General features: G+C 38.9%; 1 protein-coding gene across 2 annotated transcripts in view; it reads right to left on the reverse strand.

Annotated features, from left to right (window-relative positions):
- The window catches only part of tspan4a (tetraspanin 4a), a 150,487-nt gene that overhangs the window by 17,375 nt on the left and 109,797 nt on the right, over positions 1 to 23,315 (reverse strand). For both annotated transcript variants that reach the window (XM_053499723.1, XM_053499721.1), the window contains one exon: positions 20,280 to 20,354. In XM_053499723.1, coding sequence (XP_053355698.1) covers positions 20,280 to 20,354 — 75 coding nt within the window. The remainder of the gene's footprint in view (positions 1 to 20,279; positions 20,355 to 23,315) is intronic.

A 23,315-nucleotide genomic window follows, 5' to 3' on the forward strand; every position in this document is an offset into this window, starting at 1 on the left:
CCACCGCGTCCCTGAAGCTGCCCTATTGGACTGAGATCAGGTGACTGTGGAGGCCGTGTGATTACAGTGACCTCACTGTTATGTTCAAGAAACCAGTTTAAGAAACTAAGGAGCCCACTAAGTGTGCTGAGAAACAGTATCTCCTCCACACCATTACACCACCACCAGCAACCTAAACCGCTGGTACACAGCAGGATCAATTCATAGTTTCATGTTGTTTACACCAAAGCAGACCAAGCGATGGTTTTTCCAATATTTTATTGTCTGATTTTGGTGAGACCATGTGAGCTTGCACATCTGCTTCAAGGCTCGACATGATATGCATTCAGAGATGCTCCTCCATTATAATGAGATGTTATTTGAGTCCCTGGTGCCTTTCTCCATCCCATAACCTCATACTTCAGTACATCTATCCTGAATGGCAACTACGCTAATTCTTTTCATCTGTTCTTTATTTTTCTACCCATCCTGAGGCATCTGGAGATTGTGCCAGCTTCAGTAAACAAAGGCCAATCCTGCGAGGATCCTGAGGCATCCAGAGAAGGACCAGCAGTTGGAGCTACACATGCTGCTCCTGAGCTCCCAGTGATCCAGACACCATCTGGCCTCTGCACCTGCTGACTCATCCCTGTGCTGAACTGGACTTCATGTTAATTTAAAGATTTTCTGTTATATTGAACTTTCAGCTGCATAACACACATGATGTTATATCATCTCTATCCGTTATCACCCAGATGAGGATGGGTTCCCTGTTGAGTCTGGTTCCTCGAGGTTTCTTCCTATTGCCATCTCAGAGAGTTTTCCCTTGCCACTGTCTCCATCACCCTTGACTTGCTCATCAGGGAAATCTCATTATTATCTAGACACATTTTTCTCACACATACACACTTCCATACATTTTCTTTTCAAATTTTCTTTTTATTTTTGTGAAGCTGCTTTGAGACAATGAAAATTGTTAAAAGTGCTATAGAAATAAAATTGAATTGAATTGAATTGCATTTCTATCAGCTCGAACCAGTCTCTCCATTGTTATTTGAAAAACTGTATTTGCTTTAAACTGAGGATTTCTTCTGCAGTATCCTGCGCTCTGATTGGTCAGAAGGTGTTGATCAATTCCCTCTAACAGCAGCTCGGACGGAAGTGCAGGTTTATATATTATATTATATTATATTATATTATATTATATTATATTATATTATATTATATTATATTATATTATTAGCTTTATGTTTTCAGACATCTTCAGGATTAACTAGGAGAAAGATTATCATCAGATAATGTTACCACAGGAACTATACATGGATAAAAAGCAGGAGATGTGGCAGGAGATATGTAGGAAAATAATCAACTTCGGGATAGTTACAATAACTCCATCTCACACTGTTATAATAACAGCACTACACACACACACACACAAGCACACACTGCGTTAAGACAGCTCGTGAGAGACTCTACATTAATATTCACACAGATATTAAATCTTTACCAGCACAGAACATCATGTGAAAGCCTGAAACTGTCTGTTTTTGGAGAACCGCGAGCTCAATAATCTGTGAAGGATGAGTCTCCTGAGCTTGGAATCATGTGCCAAAAGCAGAAAACTGCAGTAACTCAACCAAACAGACTTCTAGCATTAATTATTCAACAGCTTAGAAAAGCTCAGGAGCGCAGGAGAGAGAGAGGAATCCATATCTTTTGAGCGCTCAAGTAAAAATCTGACACTCAAACGAACATCACTGGATGTGTTTCACGCCAGGAGGTGAAGGAACTCCGGCGTGATCGTCGTTTACTAACCTTAAAAACCGGGTGTAACAATCAACATCAACACACAAAAGCATTAGGTTCTATATCAATATACCGGGGGGTGGGATGTGTTCAAGTCAAAGCGGGACAGAATAACAGAACAAAAGTCCTTTTATTTTATTATATAGGGAGAAAGTTTTCTCAAACTTTCTGAAATGCCGGCCTCCCAGGAACTCCTTTAATGGTGAATGATTGTATTGTATCTCTTTACTTCTTCATTCTTCTGCTCATGTGACAACAAGTCCCGGGTTGACTTGAACGCTCCTTGTATATAGTCAAGGTCTTTAGTTGTAAAGTCAGAGAAAAGTAATTTCACATAACGTGCTTTGAAAAGAGAAGGTGTGAAAAAAGCCAAGCTTTTAATCAAAACTAGATAGACTCTTACACGTCTCTTCTCCCACCGGCAGCTCAAATGCAGAGACCTTGGTGATTATTAAAAGCGGCAACGTGAAGCGTCATTACGAGACAAAGCACAAACCTTTCCAGCAAACAATTCTGAAACTGAGAGCACGGAAAATCAAATAACTCAGAGCCTGACGTGATCAATGGAACTGAATCCTAACACATTTGTTCCCTGCATGAGATCACGCTAACACATCTTAGCTAACACAAGTTGCCTGAATTTTTTTGTCAAACCTCAAAACCGTTTCCTGACACGAGGGCGATCAGTGAGTGCAGGAGCGCGGGAGCTCGAACCCTCCTGAAGGGAAAAACAAAAAGCAGAGTTTTGTTCAAATAACTTCCGCCAGGACGATGAGCCTCAAAGAGAGCCGAGATGTTAGCCTTCACTGTGCACGCGCTTAGCGGAGGATCAGTGTAAAGTCTACTGATGCGTCTCAGCTGTTACTCGGCTTCACACCAGGACGAGGGGAGAGCGCATCGATCTGACTGTACAGGAAACGCTGAAAAAGACGGGAACAGAGCCAAAACAAATGGTTTCAATATCCAGAGACGGAGCTGCTGCCATGGAGAGAAGAGAGACATGAGCTGTGGAGAAGAATGAAACAGGATAATCCTGGGTTCAGCACCTGGACATGAGAACGAGACGAGAATTATATTGAAACCCTCAGTGTGTGTCATTGGCATTACTGTTATTTATTATTTAGTTTGAACGGGAATCACCTTGAACCAGCTGATACGGTATTATCACGTTGTCTCGGGGCCGATTCGATTTGTAACACGAGTCACAAGTTGATTTGATATTAAAGATTGTTTCAGACTGTACAGGTACACTATAAATGTAAAAATGACTAAAAATGACGAGTGAAGGGCCTCCGAGTGGAGCAGTGGTAAAGTGCTCGCCCTATCATCCGGAGATCGCTGATTCGGTTCCCGGGTGATGCTGTAACCTCTCACAGGAGGTCTAGAGTGAGCTGATTGGCCGAGCTCTCTCAGAGGGGAGGGACGAGAGGTACTTTGTGCTCTCGCATTGAGCTCAAGCCAGCGGAAGGAGCGGATAGCGCTGTCCCGCCGAGTGTGTTACTCCGCCGCCAACGGTGCGTGCATGAGCTAGCAATTCGAAAAGACATGTTCGGCTGGCGTCACGTGGTTCAGAGGAAACACGTGATAGTCTTCGGCCCTCCCGACTGAGTGGTAATAGTAGCCTTAATGTGGAGCCCCCTAGTGACGGGGAGGAATTGGACACGACAAAATTAGGAAGAAAAATCGGGGGGATGTTTTTTTTTAAATAAACTGACACACTTGTCTATACACAGTATAAAGCTCACATGTTCCATGATCTCGTCCTTGTTCTTTAGAATCGTACAGATGGTTGAATGATTTGTATGGAGCAATGTCTGTCATCTTTTCACATCGCTACATTCTCCCAATTATTTTTTACTTCTGTCTCCATCGTTACTGCTCGGCACTTCTTGGCAGGACATCCTGGGATTCACGCTGCACTTTTGGGATAATGTAAACCAGACATGTGATCTAACTTGTGCGAGTGAACATGTACAGCACGATCACAGTCCATAATTTGAATGTTTATATTTAGGGGACTTCCTGTACAGTAGTTCGCTCCTAATACTCAGGACGCTGTGCTGCCTGGCAGGATGAGAATAGTTTATAGTGCCCTCTGTAGGACTGTAAAGGAACAGCAACCTCAAAAACTCAAATCATGATACCTAACTACATAACTTGTTTCCCTATCTCTATTAATTAACACTTGTCACATGGTGGCGCTGTGGCTCAAGTCTCGCCTCTTATCTGTGTGTGTGTGGAATTTGCATGTTCTCCTGGTGCTTGCTGGGTTTCCTCTGGATGTCTTCATTCATACTAATGACTAATAAATGAACCTTGATTTACAATCGGTATATTAAGAAAGCTAACGTTAGCTAGTCTGAGAACTCAAAATGACATTTTATGGTCACTGTATATTGTACAACAGCAAAAATATCCGGCGAGCTTGTCCACATCGGTCAGATAGCTAAAGGCTAAGTTCAGCACCTGAGGTTTAGAGTTTCAGTTTTGGGGCTTGGAAATGAAATGATTAAAAAAAATTCCACCTGCTTTAATGACTTAGTGTCTTCTGAGAATAAATGTGTGGCAGAAAAAAGACCTCGAGTAAAAGTAAAAGTATTTAATTATACACCGGAAAGCATTGTTAGTGTGAACTCAAGAACTGTAACAAGATTCAGTGTAACGTGGCTGATCGCTCTTACACACACACACACACACACACACACAGACACACACACGTCATTAGCGTACAACATGTGGGAAAGGTCAAGGGGGTGAATACTTATGCAAGGCACTGTATCCCAGTAACAGCTCTGTAATATCTGGAAAATTCCTTAAAATTGCAGAAAAAACAGACGCGATATCGACTGAACACTCGGCATGCAGAGCCCAAGAGCGATAATGACGAATGATGAAAGGAGAGAGTGATTGAAGTGGGATTCGTGAGAGAAGCAAAAAAAAATTGAAAAAGAAACAAATCTCCAGTGAGAAGCAAAAAGTGTAAAAGCAAAAATAATATATTTTTAGAGAGCGAGAGCAAGAGAATGAGGGACAAAGTGAGAGACAATGAGAGAGATACAGAGCGAGACAAATAGAGTAGCGATAAGAGAGACAGAAAGAGAAACAGAGAGAAAGTGAGAGACAGTTTTTTTACAACTGTTTAAAGTAAAAAGAGATAGAGAGAGAGAGACAGACAAAAAGGGAATATTAGAGAGAGACAGAGAGAGAGACTATGAGATAGACAGAGAGATAATGTCAGTGTGAGAGACATATGGACAAAGTCAGACAAAGACAAAGAGAAAGAGGAAAAGAGACAGAGAGAGGAAAATAATGTATTAAAGACATTTCAAAATGAGGATAATAAGAGAGAGAGAGAGAGAGATTAAGAGAGAGACAGACGGACAAAGACAGACAAAGCGAGAGACAAGAGAGAGAAAGAGATGTGGACAGAAAAAAACAGACAGACAGACAGACAGAGAGAGAGAGAGAGGAAAGCCGCAGGAGAATTGAAGACATTTTGACTCTCAGACTCCCTCGGGATGCGACTCTGAGCTCACACACACACACGCACACACACACACACACACTCACACACACACTCGTATCGGCTTATGTTTCAGACGGAGAGACAGTAAAGTCTCATTTTTTCTGAACGAGACAGATTGTAGAGCAGGTGAACACACACGCGTTTCATTTTCCACATGAAGAAACACTAAATGCAGACGGCTGACAGATTTCACCTGATAATCTGCTCAAGTCCCCTAATTATTCCTGTAAACCTCGGCCTGTTCCGCAACTTTTTTAATTTGAAGTTTGTAAAGTTTCTAGAAACCGCAAAAAGAAAAACAACGCAATAAATAAACACAACTGCGAGTAAATCCTTCAGGTTAGGAGATATCTGAGGTCTGGAAGAGGAGCACTGATCACTGGGAGTGTACAGATGTCTGTTGGTTATTATTATTGTTATTATTATTGTTATTATTATTATTATTATACAATTTTTACAGTAAATGTTTACTGAATTTTACAAATCTAAAAACAGAAGAAACATTTTACCCACGCTCTAAAACATCTAACATCGAGGGTGTTAAACATCAGGGTCTGTATACATAAAGCCTCTTCAGCCTAAAAGTTGCTCCTAGTGACACGATTCTACGAAAATTCTTAGAGTTATGACATTTTCTCAGAATTTCCTCTTAAATTTAGGACTGATTCTTAGTAAAGATAAAAATGATTCACGAAACATCTTAGCCCTAAAAAAACACCTCCTAAGGTAAAAGTGGTTAAGGGTAGAGAGGAGGACTTTTAATAGGCTTAAGAGTTTCTATAGCAGAGGACAAAATGGCAGAAAGAAGGAATATTCTCCAAACACTGTTCAAAGTAAACACTGCTCTTCTGTCCAATTTGGTTTTCTCGTTCTTTTACTCTCTTACATCTCTCTCAGATTGTTTCTCGGATTGCTATGTACCATCCAAAAGTTCAACCTTAAACAGACTGTCCTGTAATCATGTAAACTGATAAAAGCTGAGCCATTTTGCTCCCATCAACCTGAAATTGATCACAAGTAATAAAATCAATATGATAAATAAAGTAACTACTGCGTGGAAATTGGTTGCTTCAAAAGTAGATACATTTTTAACCTTTGGCTGTTTTAATTAACTTATTCTATCTATAGTCTATATTTATATTCTGTCTTTAACAGAAACTTTGCAGAAAGTTGTATAGTCATGATTATACAACTTCTTCTATTAATTCTATTATCATATATTCTATTCTCACAAAAAGCCCATTTCAAAACCTTTACAGATTTTTTTATCAATCACAGTCCTTGAATTGCTGCATCATCCCTACCAACGGGGTCGACCACACCCCCTGACTTAGATAAAAGGTTTTGTACTTTCTTAACTCAGAGTTGCTCTGAGAATTTTCCTAAATCACTTTTAGTCTGGGACTCCCAGCTAGGACTTTTTAAGGCAAGATAGGAGCTCTCTAAGAGAATTCTAAGAAGCTTTGTGAATACGGGTCCTGATATTTGTTAGTTTACTTTCCTGGCTACGAGCTTCAGGATCATGAATCGTTTGGTTTTATATTCAGTAATGTTCAAAAGTCTTTGGGATCCCCGTGTTTTTTGTACAAACTTTTTTTTTGGTTTGTATGTTTTTTTTAATGTTCTGACTTTATCATTAAGTACAAACACATTTCTAATTTTTAACCATCAGTATTTCACCACAAAATTAAATAATTACAGAAAAATATTTGTATTAAAGAGAAGAAAGGACATAATGTAAGTTGCTGTGATTTGCACTCAAAAAAGAAGCAGGTGCGAGAGTCAAAGGCTTCAGTAGAGCCTTTTAAAACTGCACAAATTGTACCTGAGACTAAAGAGTCCTTAAAGTCTCGTCACACCAACTAGGGTTACTGATACTACAGTACTGACTTTGTTTCATTAATTACTGTTTAATGGGCTTTATAGTCTCTTTTTTACGTCCTTGCTCTACACCATTTGTTTGCATGTGCCTATGACTTTTGCACAGTACCCTATATATGGTAAAGCCCCTTTTCTATTCCAACATGACTCCGCCCCAGTGCACAAAGCAAGGACTATGAAGACATGGTTTGATGAGTTCTGCGTAGAAGAACCTGACTGGCCCAAACACCGAGCCCTGACCTCAACCCCATCGAGCATAAACACTCCAACATCTTGTGGACGGCACAAGAGTGGAAGATGTTAAAGCTGTGTTTGGATACAATGTCACTGCAGTCATGTTTGGCCCAATACTTTTGTCCATGTAATGTGTGTAGTGTAGCACTTCAACAAGTTGTGAGAGTTGTTATAAATCAGGTGTAACAGCAGATCATTAAAACAACACTACCTACATTGCAGGAACTGGCTTCTCGAGCATTACATTAAACATAGCAGAAAGTTCAACTACTGATCGCAAAGCGCTACCAGATATTTATTGTCACGACAGGTTTATTACATGAATATGCCAGTTATTATAGTGACGTGGTGACGTAGGGCAGCTCCAGTGTTACGGATATGACATTTAGAGTCAGAAATAAACCTCAGCATGTACAATCAATATTAGTAAATTCATGTGTATAAGTTTTGATGTAATCTCTTCATCTAAAAAAGCAAACAAATCCCTAAAAAAGTACATAATGTAAAGATGTGACATTAAACAAGCAAATGTTTATGAGGGAGTGGGGATTTTACAAACTTTGCAGGGCGACTGCAGAAAGCGTTAGACTTACACCATGAGAGATAAAACATAGAAAAGACAGAACATAAAAAACAAAAATTGAGAAAGTATTCGTTACTTCTGAAATACATTTTTGGGTTACGGATAAACAGGTGTTACGGCTGTGACATTCCCACATTATGGAAGTGACGTGTCTGAATCCGAATCCTCTACAATCCTTGTAAAGAATAAAGAATACTCATAACTACAGAATTAACATGAAACATCTGCAATAGTGATTATAAAAAAAATAACAATTAAATTATTAAATCAGGGATTATTTTTTCATATCATTTTCTCTCTCCTTCATTTTAGCTTTCATAATCTTTTACACTTTTTCATGTTCAGTCAGTCTAAGCAGGTGGTTAGTATCCTGTTGTTATGGTTCAGTAGAACCTCTTTGAATTATGTAGATTTTTTTCCTCCGTACTAAGGTTAACCTTTTCATGGCATTCATCTCATGTATTTCTTTTTTCTCCCTCAAATGATATAAAAGTTCATTAATTATTTTATAATTATGCTAAACTTGAAAGGTTCACTGATACCCAGCGAGTTTAAACTTTTGCTTAAATAATGGTACGAAAACAAACAAATCTGGAAATAATTAGCCTAAATCCCAAAGAGCTCCTTAACACGCGTCTGTATAAGGTAGCGCAGTACATAAAGTGCACTTTAGATCTCACACTTTATCTAACGCACACTAAGGGAAAGTGTGAAGACATTTGGCATTCAGCCAAGTCCCGGAAATAAACCTCTGATCATTACTGTGTGTGTCTCTGTTACTGTAAATAAAAAGTGATGTAGTGTCAGGTGGAAGGAGTGCAGAAGACAACGCTGGTCATTAGAGTCTGCTCCGAAACGCATTAGCCGCTAATATTTTACGGCACAATGAAGTCGGTCGACAGATGGAGAGAGTTAATTGCGTCTAATTTGAATGATGCATCTCATTATGTCTTAGCATGCTGCACGCTTCCGCAGCTACGAAACCCAGAACAGCAAACTGCAATAATAATAATAATAATAATAATAATAATAATAATAATACTAAAGGGGCTTATTTATAAAAATAAAAATAATGTGAACATTTTACCTAAAGTCTTATTGTTAAGTGTAATTGTACTCAGTTATAACCTCTTTATAATAACTGTCACACAAATGTCTTTGTAACTTGTTTCTCCTGCTGATCTCTGTATCCTGATTGGTCAGAAGGTGTTGTTTAATTCTCTCTAACATCAGCTCAGGTACATTACATAAATGCACTTTTTTTCAAATACATTATGGTTTCTATGGCAACGGCTCAATCAAAGGGACGTGTACAATGCACACTCCACTGAAAATTAACAGAGTAAAAAAAAAGCGTTAATTTATCGATATTAAAGTAGACGTTCCTGTAACATTGAAGGAGGAGGAAGGAGTCTCCAGTGTCAGTGTTTACAGCAGTGTTGAATCAGACTGTCTAGCTATAAACAGGCAAAATGTACAACGTCTCATTTTTTTGTTACATTTAAAGAAATAAATTGTTGGTAAATTGCTGTGGGATAAAAGAAATAAAAACTTCAGGTTAGTAACACTGACTCTACTTCATTACACTACAAAATATTTAATTATTCATCTATTAAATATCAAAGAAATATAGTTATGGATATTTTTCTAAAAAAATTATATTAAGGGTTGAGGATGGTAAAGCGATTACCATTTACAGAAGACTTCAGACACAGTGAACAGTGTTATAATCGTTCCAAGCCATTTCCACATGTTTGGAAAAGCCATTACAGAAGTTCCTGGGTGGCCTCCAGGCCTTTTATAATGACAGTCCATGGGATCATCAGTATATGTCAATGGGGCAAATTTAGGGCACCTCTTGTGCCCCAGGGGTACAACTTATACCCTCCCATGGAGTATGTTCTGGCAGAGTTTGCAAGTTTCTTCAAATGTGTTAAATCTTTAAAGAATATTAAAGAACAATAAGAGTGCAAGATAATACAGGTAATGCTTTACTTCGCAAGCGCCACTAATAAAAAGAGTCCTGTTTTGACTCGAACACCCCTTGTATTTGATCTTATGTATTCTTCTAAACCCAGTTCTTAAATATGATGTTGAGTGAATATTAGAAATACTCGTTCCTCTCAGGATGTCCACGTCTTCTATGTTTTTATATCGTTGGCATTTAAGCACTTAAACGAAGCTGTGACTCTGAGGATAAGTCACGTCGCCGCAGCGTGCTCGGAACAAATCATTCTCACCGACGGTTTCTTTAGTCAACGGCTTCACATGGACAAATCCATACTGCGTCTTTCACACCTACTGTATGGTGTTAAATCCGTGTGGACTCGAAGGAAGTGTAAACGACTGGCAAGAGAAATTGTGACATTTCAGGTTGACATTAACGAGGTAAGGAAAATCATTAAAAATAAAATAATAAAAACTTTGCTCTGTTTAAAACAGCTGGCAAAATCTTACTGTCGCATTTAATAGGGGTCAAGCTAGGGTTGTGCAAAACTGATAGCTCCCCAGAGCGTCTCCGAAACTGCAGGTCTTGTGGGATGTTTTTGGTGTTCAGGACCTACTCGCCTTGGACAGCTCCCCACAATGGGCACGTGAGCATCAGAAGAAAGTCTGATGAAGTTTCATTATGATCACTGGATAATTTAGATTTGAAACCTTATCGTAGATCTTTTTAGGTGAAAAAAAAAATCTATTTTATTTTTTCCTCTTATTCAGTTGAATAAAAAAACAAAAACAATATAGTATACAGGTGTTAAATATACCCCTGTCTAATGTTAGCTCAGCTGAACATACAGAAGATTGACAGATTTGATTCTCCATATTCGATTTCTGATGACAGAAATCTAAGGCAAAAGAGCTAAACATAAAATGTAAAATCCTGCTGATCCCGAGGCTCGACTAGCAGCCTGCTGAAATAAACGACAGGAAGCTGAGACACTTCTGCATGCTAAGAGATTTACATCCGAGACACCAACAGGAGACGTGAAGGCTGACGGTTTTGTTGAGCGTCACACCATCAGGATGAAGAAATTTTCCTTTCAAGACGCGAGACACTTCAACAGAAATGGACAGAACATTAATACCAACTCTGTGCGCATCACTAGATAGTTGTTATGGAAACAACAAAGAAGTGAGCGAAGGAATACAGCTTGAACATCATCAAGCATTTTGAATATCGTCTGCTTTATCCGGCTCGAACAGCCTCCGAGCGTCGAGCACTGAGTTTCAACAGAAGCGATCTGCTCGTCCAGATGACGAAGGACATTCATTCCAACAAGCTCTGTTTTATATATTTATATGCAGAATGTAAAATTCCGTCCCACAGGAAATGTTAAACTGTACACAACCGCATTCACCACATCCACCAGATCTCTATTTTCCTAGTTACATACAGTAATTGTCATGCATGGACAGCTGGCATTTTAACCCTTTTTTCATTCATCAGTTACACAATTAAATTCTGTCTTTGGTGAAATACGAGTTCTAAATCACATCCAGATCATCTTACTGTAATTATCTTACATAAATTAATCCTAAGCACACATTTCTGTTTTTTAGTTTCTAGTTTGGTTTAAATAATTGTAAATGCCTGGTTTTAGACCACAATAATTCATTAGTCTGGTGTACGGCCTGCTTTTGCGGCCAATACAGCATCATTTCGTCTTGGGAATGACAGATACAATTAGATTTTAAACCGTTACTCTTACAGAATAGTGTGACCAGGTCAGGACGTGATGCTGGTGGAGGAAAACGGTTCCTGACTCGCTTCTCCAAAACACCCAAAAGTGGCTCAATTATCTTTAGATCTGGTGACTGTGCAGGCCATGGGAGATGTTCAACTTCACTTCAATGTTCATCAAACCACTCTGTCACCAGTCTTGCTGTGTGTATTGGTGCATTATCATCCTGATACGCGGCACCACCTTCAGGATACAATGTTTTAACCATTGGGTGCACAGGGTCCTGCAGAATGGTTCGGTAGTCCTTGGCAGTAATGAGCCCATCTAGCACAAGTATTGGGCCTGGGGCATGCCATGATATTGCAGCCCAAACTATCACTGATCAACCCCCATGCTTTACCCTGGGCATGCAACAGTCTGGTGGGTGGTACTGTACACGCGTGTGGGGCTTTTCCACATCGTAACTCTCTCAGATATGGAAAAGACAGTGAAGGTGGACTCATCAGAAAACGATACATGTTTCACATTGTCCACAGCCCAGGATTTTCGCTGCTGGCATCATTGAAACCGACGTCTGGCGTTGGCACGATTGACTAAAGGTTTGGCTGTAGCAGCCCGGCCGTGTACACTGACCCTGTGGAGCTCCAGACGAACAGTTTTGGTGGAAACAGGAGAGTTCAGGTGTGTGAATGTGTTGTGCAGTAAGTTGGGCAGCTGTGGTTTTTTTTGGATACAATCCGGGTTAGCACCCGGACATCCCTTTCAGACAGCTTCGTCTTGTGTCCAAAGTTACTCCCGTTTGATGTGGTTCTTCCTTCTTGGTGGTAGACTGACATTACCCTGGATGCCATGGCTCTTAAAACACAAGGATACACTTGATACACTTGATCACAAAGACTTGCTGTCTTGGTCACAGATGGCCAGCGAGACGCGCACCAACAATTTGTCCTCTTTTGAACTCTGATATGTCACCCATAATGATGTATACCTGCAATATTTGACAAAACTGTGCTATTATTCTGCAAATTAAACCTGCAGACTCTGATCTTACTGGTGGAATGTGCAATCAATGAAGATTGGCCACCAGGCTGGTAAAACTTAGCCATGAAACCTCCAAACCTAAATTGGCCAGTGTTTCAGTTTCATTGTCCAACACTCTATATACAGTATACTATAAAATAGTTTTTTGTCAGACTCAAACAAACAAAAAAGGCTAAAGATAAATATTTATAAAATAGTTCATATATAATAAGTAATAATTATATATATAACAAATCTGTTGGTGTTATAACTTTTTGCAAAATCACATAAAATTCATACTGATATATCAAAACAAGTTTGACTAAATATTTTGGTATTTGTGCATTTTAACACTCTTTGGACTTCTACTCTCTACATGTTTGTAATACTTTTAGAATATTTTCAAAATAAATAGTTTTTTCTGTCCAAACTGTAACCTTTTTTTTTTGTTTTTGTTTTTTAGTTAAACCTCTCAAGTAACATTTGTTTTGTGTTTTCTTTTCAACACAGAAAATTTGATGAAAAAGATGAAAAAGATGAAAACACCCCAATCAATGGAGCTTCGCGCGACTGGACTCGATCTTGATTTTATTTGGACTGAGTCTGGACGTGATCTCAGCAGATCTTGGGCTTGGGCCTGACCATGGGAGTCGTGAGTACGGCGCTAGCGCACCGATTCGGCTTTGCACAGCGTGAATTGTAATTCATGTATGCAAAATGCTCAGCAATACAGAGCTTACAATAAACTGAATATTTAATGTTACTTTTATGAACTGCAAATATCTGCAGTGAGTAAATAAGAGAGCCGTGACTGAGTAATTAACAGCAGTAGAGAGTTTAAAGCAGATGGAGTCGTTCCATGTGATTAGTAAAACAAGCAGAACACCATCGAGGTGCCAATACTTCGCTCCCACTGAAACCTGGCAAAATCCCTTTTGTCAAGTTTTCACATGATATTCAGAGCCAAAGGCTAGACAGTCCACACCTGGGGATTCACTGGAGCCCAGTCCTCCTCTTCCCTTCTACAGTAATTAGCTCAGTGGTGCGTGTAGCAGCGACGTCACTGCGCTAAGCCTTCAGCGCTCTCTGCAGCCCAGAGCAGCTCACACTTTATTACTGATATCTCTCCTCACTGCGCTAACGCAAATATAATGAAGAAGACTTCTTCTGCGTGATATCCAGCCATGCGCCTGGGCACGCACTACATTTCAGAAAAAGGAAAGACGTCTCATAATGAAATCAATCCTAAGAGCAGCAGCGTAGCGTCGTGTGGAGAACCGACCAGCATCTTCAAAACTTTCTGTGATCATTTACTTCCTAAACACCTCAATGTAAAGTGAGACTCATTAAAATATACAGAAAATATACGGTACTGAAACACGCGCATCTCGGACACGTATTTCTGTTTGTCAACAGAGTATAGCTCCACCCGCAGGTGATCCCAGGAGTGAAAAGAAAGTTGTGTTGTTCAGTTGTTAATGAGTCTCTCAACGAAGGAAATAATATTGTTACTGTTCCTGTCCCATTCCCCCGATCGTACACCACCTGATGCCTACTTGTGGGGAACGTTAAAGGAGAGCGTGTCCAACTGTGAAGATCCGGCAAGAATAGTTCCTGCATCACGCCAGCAAATCGTCCCCTTGTGCAGGAGTCCAGTGCATGGACCTTTGTTCCGAGAATCTACACGAATGATATAAACGCTGTAATATTTTATTATAAAAGGAAATATTCTTTGTCTTTTCATTTCATTACTGTATATTTTGGCGCAAACTGTATTATACAGACTAAAGACGTAACGAGTTTTAAACTTTTAGTGAAAGTATAACTGAGGGTGGAGTATATATTATCATTAAAACTACACCTTAAAATTACTGTACACTGAGTGTAAATAATATAAGATTGTTTTATGATGAGTTAAAAATATTATTCTTATGTCTAGTAAAAGTATGTTTGTAAATGTCTATTAAGGTAAAATATCCTACAAATATTAAAATTGAATGATAAAAATAAATTTCTTTAGTTATAACCTCCAAAAGTATAGTTGGGTTAATACTCTTAACTTATAATCATTAAATAAATAATTAAATAAACATGTTTATTTTAATATTTTGGCATTTAATATTGTAAACTTACATTCTTTTTTAAAGAAAGGATAAAACATCTAAAAAAAAAAACATAAATGTTAAATATATTAAAAATTGCATTTTAACATACAATATTTTTAAGGCAAATTTTCTAAAACTATTTATAGGTAAAATATCCTGATATTATACAATCCGTTAATATATTTTTTATATTAATGTTAAATACATATTATTATGTATTTTATAATTATAACATTATAATTAGGGTAAATGCTCCAAAATTGGGTTTAAATTAATTATTGTCATTAACTATTATATATACTGTATATAATGCACAATTTCTGACTTTTGTCAGTTTTAATGTTAAAAAATGTCAAATATTTTGCAGTCTAAAAGGTTGGGTGATTCTCTTTTATAATATTCATTAATGTAATGTACCAACCTAAATTACTGCACCATATTAGGGGGAAAAAAATCTAGGAATATACTCATAAGGATCATTTATATAAAACAAATACAGATAATCCAGACTTTATATAAATTATTATTCTTATTATTATGTTTTTTCATCCAAATATTACTAGCTTATTTTAGAAATGTTATTTTACAGCCATTTAACAAGTTAATAAAGGGTGGCTGTCATTAATTTATTTTTATCCTTATACAATTCAAGGTTCATTAATAGATATTGTGTTAAATTTTGCAAAACATCCGAACCCATGAATAATTGCCAACTTCGATGCCAGGGCGGACACACTGACATGAGGTCATATATTATTCGAAATCAATGTTAAAACTAAATCACCAGTTAATTAATGAGCGGAGCTTCTAGCTGTCTAATTACTCTGCTAATGCTAGCTAGCTGTACGCCTGCCATGGACACGGGGCTTTTGTCCCCAATTAATGTTACTAATGAAAGCCGCAAGATTAATTGATCATCAGGACGTGTGAGTGCGTCTATGAAAGCAGAACTTTTGTCAAGTTCTCAGGTGTGGGTCTACATCATCATGAGAAGAAAGGACATGACCCTCTTTAAGCTTTCCGGATACAGGTCAAGCGCTTGAGTTCAGGTTTAGCAAAGTCTCTTGAGTTTAACAGAGTCGTGCGAAAAACAAAAAAACACTGAACTAACGCTGGTTCTGTGGGTAGAAACGCCATGTTCATGAGGAAAATGTCCAGATTGGTTAAAGGACATAGTAACTCCTATAATCACCCTTTACAACCATGGTGAGCAGAGCAGCATCTCAGCATGGACCAAGGAACTTAAGGTGGACGGACTAGAGGCCACATCAGGGAGGTGATAGAACTGATAGGAGATAGATCTCACACTATCGTTCACCTGAAAAGTGTTCAGGAAGTGCATGGTGCCTTCATGAAGACCTGGAGTCTCAAAGGGAGGTTTCTAATGTCTTCTGGAATCCACACCATGAAGAACTGAGAAGGAGATCCTAGTAACACTAACTGCCAGTAAGAGAGTTCATTTTAATCATTTTTACTAAAGGAATAATCATGAAGGTCAAGCTTAAAATCTACAGAGTGTGAGAGAGACACATGACGGTACCTGTGATTTCTGAAGATCGCTACACTGGCACATCACCCAGCTCCACTCTCAGCTCTGAACATTACAATGCTAAGTGCAAAGCGCGCGTGTGTGTGTGTGACCTTCAGCTCGTTAACCGCAGCGCCGGAGGAACTCATGCATTAAACATGGAGGCGGTGGATCAGAAGACGCTCACCGCGGAGCCAGGAGAGTTTTTCTCTGCAGTCGAATTGATCTGATCGCCTCCGTCGCCTTTTTGTTTCCCTCTGATAATGTAGACAAAACATTCGAGACGACCTGCTCGGATGTCGACATCTTTGGAAAATGACACGGAGTAAACACACACACACACACACACACACACACACACAGTCGACTCATGGCAAAAAGATGAAATAAAGCTGTGTTTTTCTTGTTTGAGCAGGATTTAAAATTTCTCCACCTGAGGTTACTGCAGTTCACACAGATCCCGAGAAACAGAGTCATCTATTTGTGCTGACAAGCAGCAAGTAAACATCATGTTGGAGTTTGTGTATACACACACACACACACACACACACACACTATGGGGCAAATTGTCGACCCAGCCAGTGATTCACAATGTGATTGTGACAAAGCCTTGCACCTGAGGGGACGGGGAAAATGAGCAACACCTGTACAACACACACACACACACACGAACACGCACACACACACATGAACATACACGCACGTACACACACACACACCAAACTGACTCTTTCTTTCTTTCTTTCTTTCTTTCTTTTCGTCTATCCATCTATTTGTCTGTCTGTCTGTCTAATTCAGCTCTTTGTTTATTTTCATTAGATATTATGAAATATTTTATTATTTAAGTGAACGTAGTTCCGGCGTGTGGAGCGCACCGCGAGCCCAGCTGTATGTGTTTTAGTGCTTCAGTAATTTACGGCCTCCATCACGATCCACAGAGCCTCTGCAGTGTTTGTGGCCTGATCGCGGCCCGGCGGTAAGTTCCGGTTCGTATCACGTGTGATTGATGACCTCATCAGCGCTGATTCACGGCTGTTCTCACGTTCAGGATGGAGGTGAGTTCATTAGTCTCTCCACGGCAGGGTGCCGAAACTAAAACACATAAAGAGCTGCTTTTAACCTCAAATTAGCATAACGCCATTAGAGCGGGATTATACGAGCTTAACGTAATGCGATTGGTTTAAACGGGAAAAACGAAGCTGACGGAGTGAAGATAAAGTGCTGAAGAATGGAACGTGTTAAAGACGATCTGATATAAACACTAACGCGGTTATTAACACGGAGTCCATCTTCTATTAGCATGTGCTTTATGTGTATAATCATAAACACGCGTGAAGTTAAAATCTAGAAAGTGCCTTTTATTTATTAATAACCATAATTACAATATTATCATCATTTAATGATTTTACTTATTTTAGACAATATTTAATTTTTCTAAATAATATTATTTCATGTGGGTACTGAACACCTTTAATGTAAACATGTCATCTGTATTTATTTCCTTGTAATTAATTTAGAATTTAAAATTTAGTTTTGTTTTTATTTTTTAAGTTAAGTAGCGATGTTGTACAATCTAAAGTTACTGTATGTTTAAACCGTTAACTCCAGAGCATTTTTAGCCATTTTGTGTATAAGCATATTTATCCACACATATATTCACATTATAATTGTGAAAAAGTATTTGCCCCTCCCAGATATAGATTTTTTTTTTGTATAATTTGTCACCCTGAAATGTTCGTTAAACAACTTTTATATATTAGACAAAAATAATCCATGTGGGAAGTAAAATTGAACTCAGATTTGTGATTATTCAGTTCTTTCATCATTTTTTTTCACATCGGGCCAGAGAGGTTCGGACAGCTTTTTTGCCTTAATAAATGAAATCATCATTAAAAAAAGGCATTTTTCTATTTACTTAAGTTATTTAGTTGTAATATTAAAATGTATTTGCTGATCTCAATCATTTAAGTGTGACATCATGCAAAAGAAAAAAGGTTTAGGGTTAGCCGTACACACACTCGCCCCCTCTCTCTGCATACAGCTTTACCTGGACTTTACCTGACACTGGAGACTCCTTCCGCTAATGCTAAAGGTTAAAAATACTTTTTCACAGCATGATATATATATTTCTACTTGTTAGATATTCCTGTTTCAGCACAACCTGAGCCACAACATTTACTTTTTTCATTTTAAACAACTATTTAAACATGACTGAGAAAAAAGAAATTAACAAATAAGTCACACGGGCAAAAAACTAGTACGCATTTACATGATCACATGTTTTTCGTCTCAGAAAAACATGTGATCATGTAAATGCGTACTAGTTTTTTGCCCGTGTCTCAACTTGAGGTTTAAATCATTATAAATTATGTCCGAGGAACAAATAGGATAAACACCAATAAACAGTATGTACTGGAGTACAGTATTATCCAGTGTAAAAATACATTACACATTCAACAGTTTATTCTTTTCTAATAGATTATACAATTCTACTTCTTTTTTTCCTAGAAAACTCAGTTTAATACTTATATTTGTATTCATTCTATTTTCCTGACATTTAAAATCCTATTGCAATTATTTATTTTTCCTTCTTCATGCTTTAGTTTCTCCTGCGGTCCTCTCTCTCCTGCAGCAAATGATGATAAATTTCCTGAAACGTGAATATTTATTATCCCGCCTCGTGCCTCGAGTCCACTGGGAGAGGCTTCAGGTCATAATGGAGGGGTGTGTGTGTGTGTGTGTGTGTGTGTGTGTGTGTGTGTGTGTGTGTGTGTGTGTGTGTATTTATTTCAATTACAAACCTGCCTTTTTCCCCACAGAGGAAGCCTCTATCTCAGTTTAAGTCGTGTACAATAAAGTGCTGCATTGTTTATAAACAAACAGACAAATAAATAAATAATTAAAACCATCTCCGTGGCTCTGAAGCTCAGTGATGTCATTCCTTCTTAAATAACTTTGTTTTAACTGAAGGTGGTTTGACCAGAAGCAGCGCAACAGGCAAACAAACAAATAAACAAATAAACGAAGCGATGAGCTGCTGGTCTGACTGTCAGAATCTCGTCCTCCATCCAGCGTGTGATTGATTTTTATTGTCTTTGGCCTCAGCCTCCTTCAGCAGCACCGTGATAAACAGCCTGCCGTTTCTCCCCGAGAGCTGTGTTTCGGCCGAATCCATCTTGTTATTATTTTTTTAAAGACTAAGACTCATCATGATAACTGATTCCTTTCGCATCTTATTTAATTCATCAGCGTGTCAGATTTCATCACGTCCAGCTCCAGCGAGCTCTTAATATGCAATAAGTGAGGATTACAACACCGTGTGTAGTGCTGTTGGAAGAAAATAATCAACTGTACTCCTTCACTTACGTTATAGCAGCTGAAAACACACTCGTCTCCGCTTTTCGCAACGAGGCAAAAACCTTCTGTCCTAAAGATATCAGTGATCTTAAACAGTTACAGCTTTACCTCCGACCCTACTGACACTGGAGACTCCTTCCGCTAATGCTACATAAACATCTCCATCTGGAAAGCCATTTTCTGCCCTGTGAATGATCTGTTACCGTGGAAATGATAACATTTTATCTTTGTCTTGAGGCTGCATTAAGGTCAGAAAATTAATTAACACTTTCCGACCAATCAGAAGGCAGAATTAGAAAGCAACAGAGGACTGTGAAATGTTATAAAATTAAATCTTTTTGTACGGTATGAATAAAACTTAATGCCATTTTTTAACCAATTCAATTAGTTTCCATGGGTTTTATAATTGAGGTTTAAAAAAAAAAGTTTATGAAATATAACCCCGCCCCTCATTCATACATTACACTTTTATAAGTTACTTTGAGAAAATGTGGGAAAATGTGCTATTTTTTTATAATGAATTAATTGTCTGATTGATTGATTCCTGAACAGGAAGTGATGAACTCAAGGAACTCACCTGATCCTGATATGCGAAGAAGAGGATGATGAAGAGGATCTCCAGCAGGAAAATCAGAAGCAGCAGGATGAAGAACTGCAGAGAGAGAGAGAGAGAGAGAGAGAGGAGATGAGGTGAGCCAATGTGTCTCTCAGTATTACGACGAGGAAGGTTTAAGTCCCTTGGCTGCTTTTCTTCAGAAGCTCTACTTCAATTTCTCGTACGTGTTTACACCAGACAGACCTCACGCGTGTCACACGTGTCTCAGCTCTGTCATGAGCTTTATATTAAAATAAAAAATACATAAAAAAATACAGCTACAGTTTCCATGCTCACATTGCAGCAACAATCCGTCTTAAATAAATCGCTGGGTGTCCGTCTGTCACCGTTTATCAATCAGAGACAGTGAGGAAGATGCGAGGAAGAAGAGCGATACAAACTGTGAACCAACTTATCAGGAGTATAACAGATAACAGATGTGTCACAGATGTGATAAATCACCGCACAACGCTGCCAAACCACATGCTTTCGTCTTCTCACTGCTTTATCACATCCAGCGGGATTACAGCTCAGGGAGAGTAAAGTGTGACGTCGGGGGGGAGAAGGTGCTCCAAGCTGACGGAGTGAAAAAGAAATCAGAGACGAATGGAACGGTTCTGTCAGCGCTTCCTTTTGTCTTTGATTTAGTGTTTTGTATTAAATCTCACCAAAACTTACAGTTTTCTATAAGATGTACATCCATCCAGGAACCTCTGGAGTCTGAATAGGGTCCATGGAGGCCTGTGATGGTGACTATTGTGTTTGTTCCCATTTTGTACGGTGGTGGTAGGACCTCCAATCAACATTCACACACTGTGGACAATCTGGGAACGCCGATTAGTCCAATCTGGATGTGTTTGAACTGTGGGAGGAAACCAGAGAACCCGGAGGAAACCCACCAAGAACAGGGAGAACATGCAAACTCCATGCACACAGACCTGAGGTGGGCATCGAACCCGGACCCTGGAGGTGTGAGGTGACAGTGCTGACCACTACCCCACCTATAACACATACAAGATGATTATAATTCTGCGGTTATTAATTAACCTTTGTAATTTGATGAAAAAAAATTATCATTAAATAAAAATCAGTTGAAAGTCATAAAATTTTTCATAAAATTTCAAATTGATAAAAATATATATTTTCTCATGTACAGTTATTTATCATTATCATTATTTATTATTACTAACCCAATAACTCAACACACAATTTTATATTTGATATTTATTTTGTATCATCCATAGAAACCATAATGTTGAACTTTTTTTTTTTTAAAGGAAAAGCCAAAGATCCGAAGATGTTAAAGGATACGTATAATTATTGTCTAACCTGTAAACCTGTACATACAGGACATAATACAAAATGTGGGTCAGGGGTAGCTCAGTGGTTAAGACATTAGACTACGGAAGGTCCCAGGTTTAAATCCCACGACCATGAAGTTAACACTTTTGGGCCCCTGAGCGCGGCCCTTAACCCTCGACTGCTCAGCTGTATAATGAGATAAAAGTGTAAGTCGCTCTGGATAAAGGTGCTGTAATGTAAATAACACATACAATGTACATAATAATTAAATATACCACATATTTTACTATATTTATACCTGTGTGTGTGGCTCATGTTGCCCAGTACTCACCAGAATATATTAAAAAGAACAGAATGTATAGAAACAAAAAGAAAAGAAAAAAGATCCAGGCCTCCCTGTGACGACTTGTACAACCATGGAGTTGTTGAGAGACACCTGGTTCACTGCTGGAAGGAAATCTCACCAGACTTTATACCAGGTGTGTCTCTGAGTGTGTGAGAAGCTGAACAGTCTCCAAGGGAGACAGACGAGGGTCTCGAATAGCGGGAGTTAGTGAGAGGGAAAGAACTTTTTATTTCCCTCCTGTAAACTTCTATCTATTTATCTACAGAATATAACAACATTTATTTCCATCCACAGGGGCATAAATTGTTTTGGTGAAAACTTCTCCAGTACGCCCCAAAGACTCCCACTGGGGTTAAGGTCAAGACTCTGTACGTCTTCATGTGTGATAATGATTCCTCATGCTCACAGAGTCACTCTCTTACACTCTGAGTCCAATGAATCTGGTATATTCATCTCCATCAGGGAAGAAGAAACCCTCCATAGATGTGATAACCTGGTGGTTCAGTACATTCAGGTGGTCAGCTGACTTCATTTTATTGCCCCATAACGTTACTGAGTCTAGACCTGAGTAACTGATCAACCCCAGATCATAACACTGTCTCCAGAGGCTTGTACAGTGGACACTATGCATGATGGAAGCATCGCTTCATGTCCTTTCCTTCTCACCCTGACACGCCCATCACTCTGGAATAGGCTCAGTCTGGACTCAACAGGTCACATGACCTTTTTCCATCGCACCAAAGTCCAGTCTTTATGCTCCGTAACAAACTGAAGCCCTTTTTCTGAATTTTCATTCATGTTTGTTCTTTACCAAATGAATAAAAAAAAAGTAATGAATAATTTCTAAATGTAACCACATAAACTATACAAGATGAGGTAAAGGATTCACATGAAAAGGTTCTCCGTGGTTTAAGAGGAACAAAACACTTTAGGACGTTCTGGTATGGAAATAATCCACCTCACAGTGGTCGTACTCCTGTAACAGCACATTCGCTAACATCTACACAACTTTTCTTGGTGTCCTCGTTTAGCCGTAAGGGCGCACAAACTTTTGCACACACTTGGATTTCTAACAGTGCAGGAATAAAGAAACGCGACGTGCTCCGCGAGCTGCCGTGTAAGTGCTGTGTGTCGCGGAATAAAAGCTTTGGCATAATGTTTACTGTATGTGCTGCGCTTCCTAATGAGACCCTTTAACGCTTTAATGCTTCTTTCTGTCTCGTGTGTGTGTGTGTGTGTGTGTGTGTGTGTGTGTGTGTGTGTGTGTGTGTGTGTTTGTGTGTGTGTGGAGGTGATGGATGGCGTGCAGGACTCGTGGTTGTTAATGCAGGTCAGAGAGTGGATTTATACAGGATTAAGCGTTCTTAAGA

The sequence above is a fragment of the Clarias gariepinus genome, chromosome 7 (assembly GCF_024256425.1).
Source record: "Clarias gariepinus isolate MV-2021 ecotype Netherlands chromosome 7, CGAR_prim_01v2, whole genome shotgun sequence".
Classification (NCBI taxonomy): Eukaryota; Metazoa; Chordata; class Actinopteri; order Siluriformes; family Clariidae; genus Clarias; species Clarias gariepinus.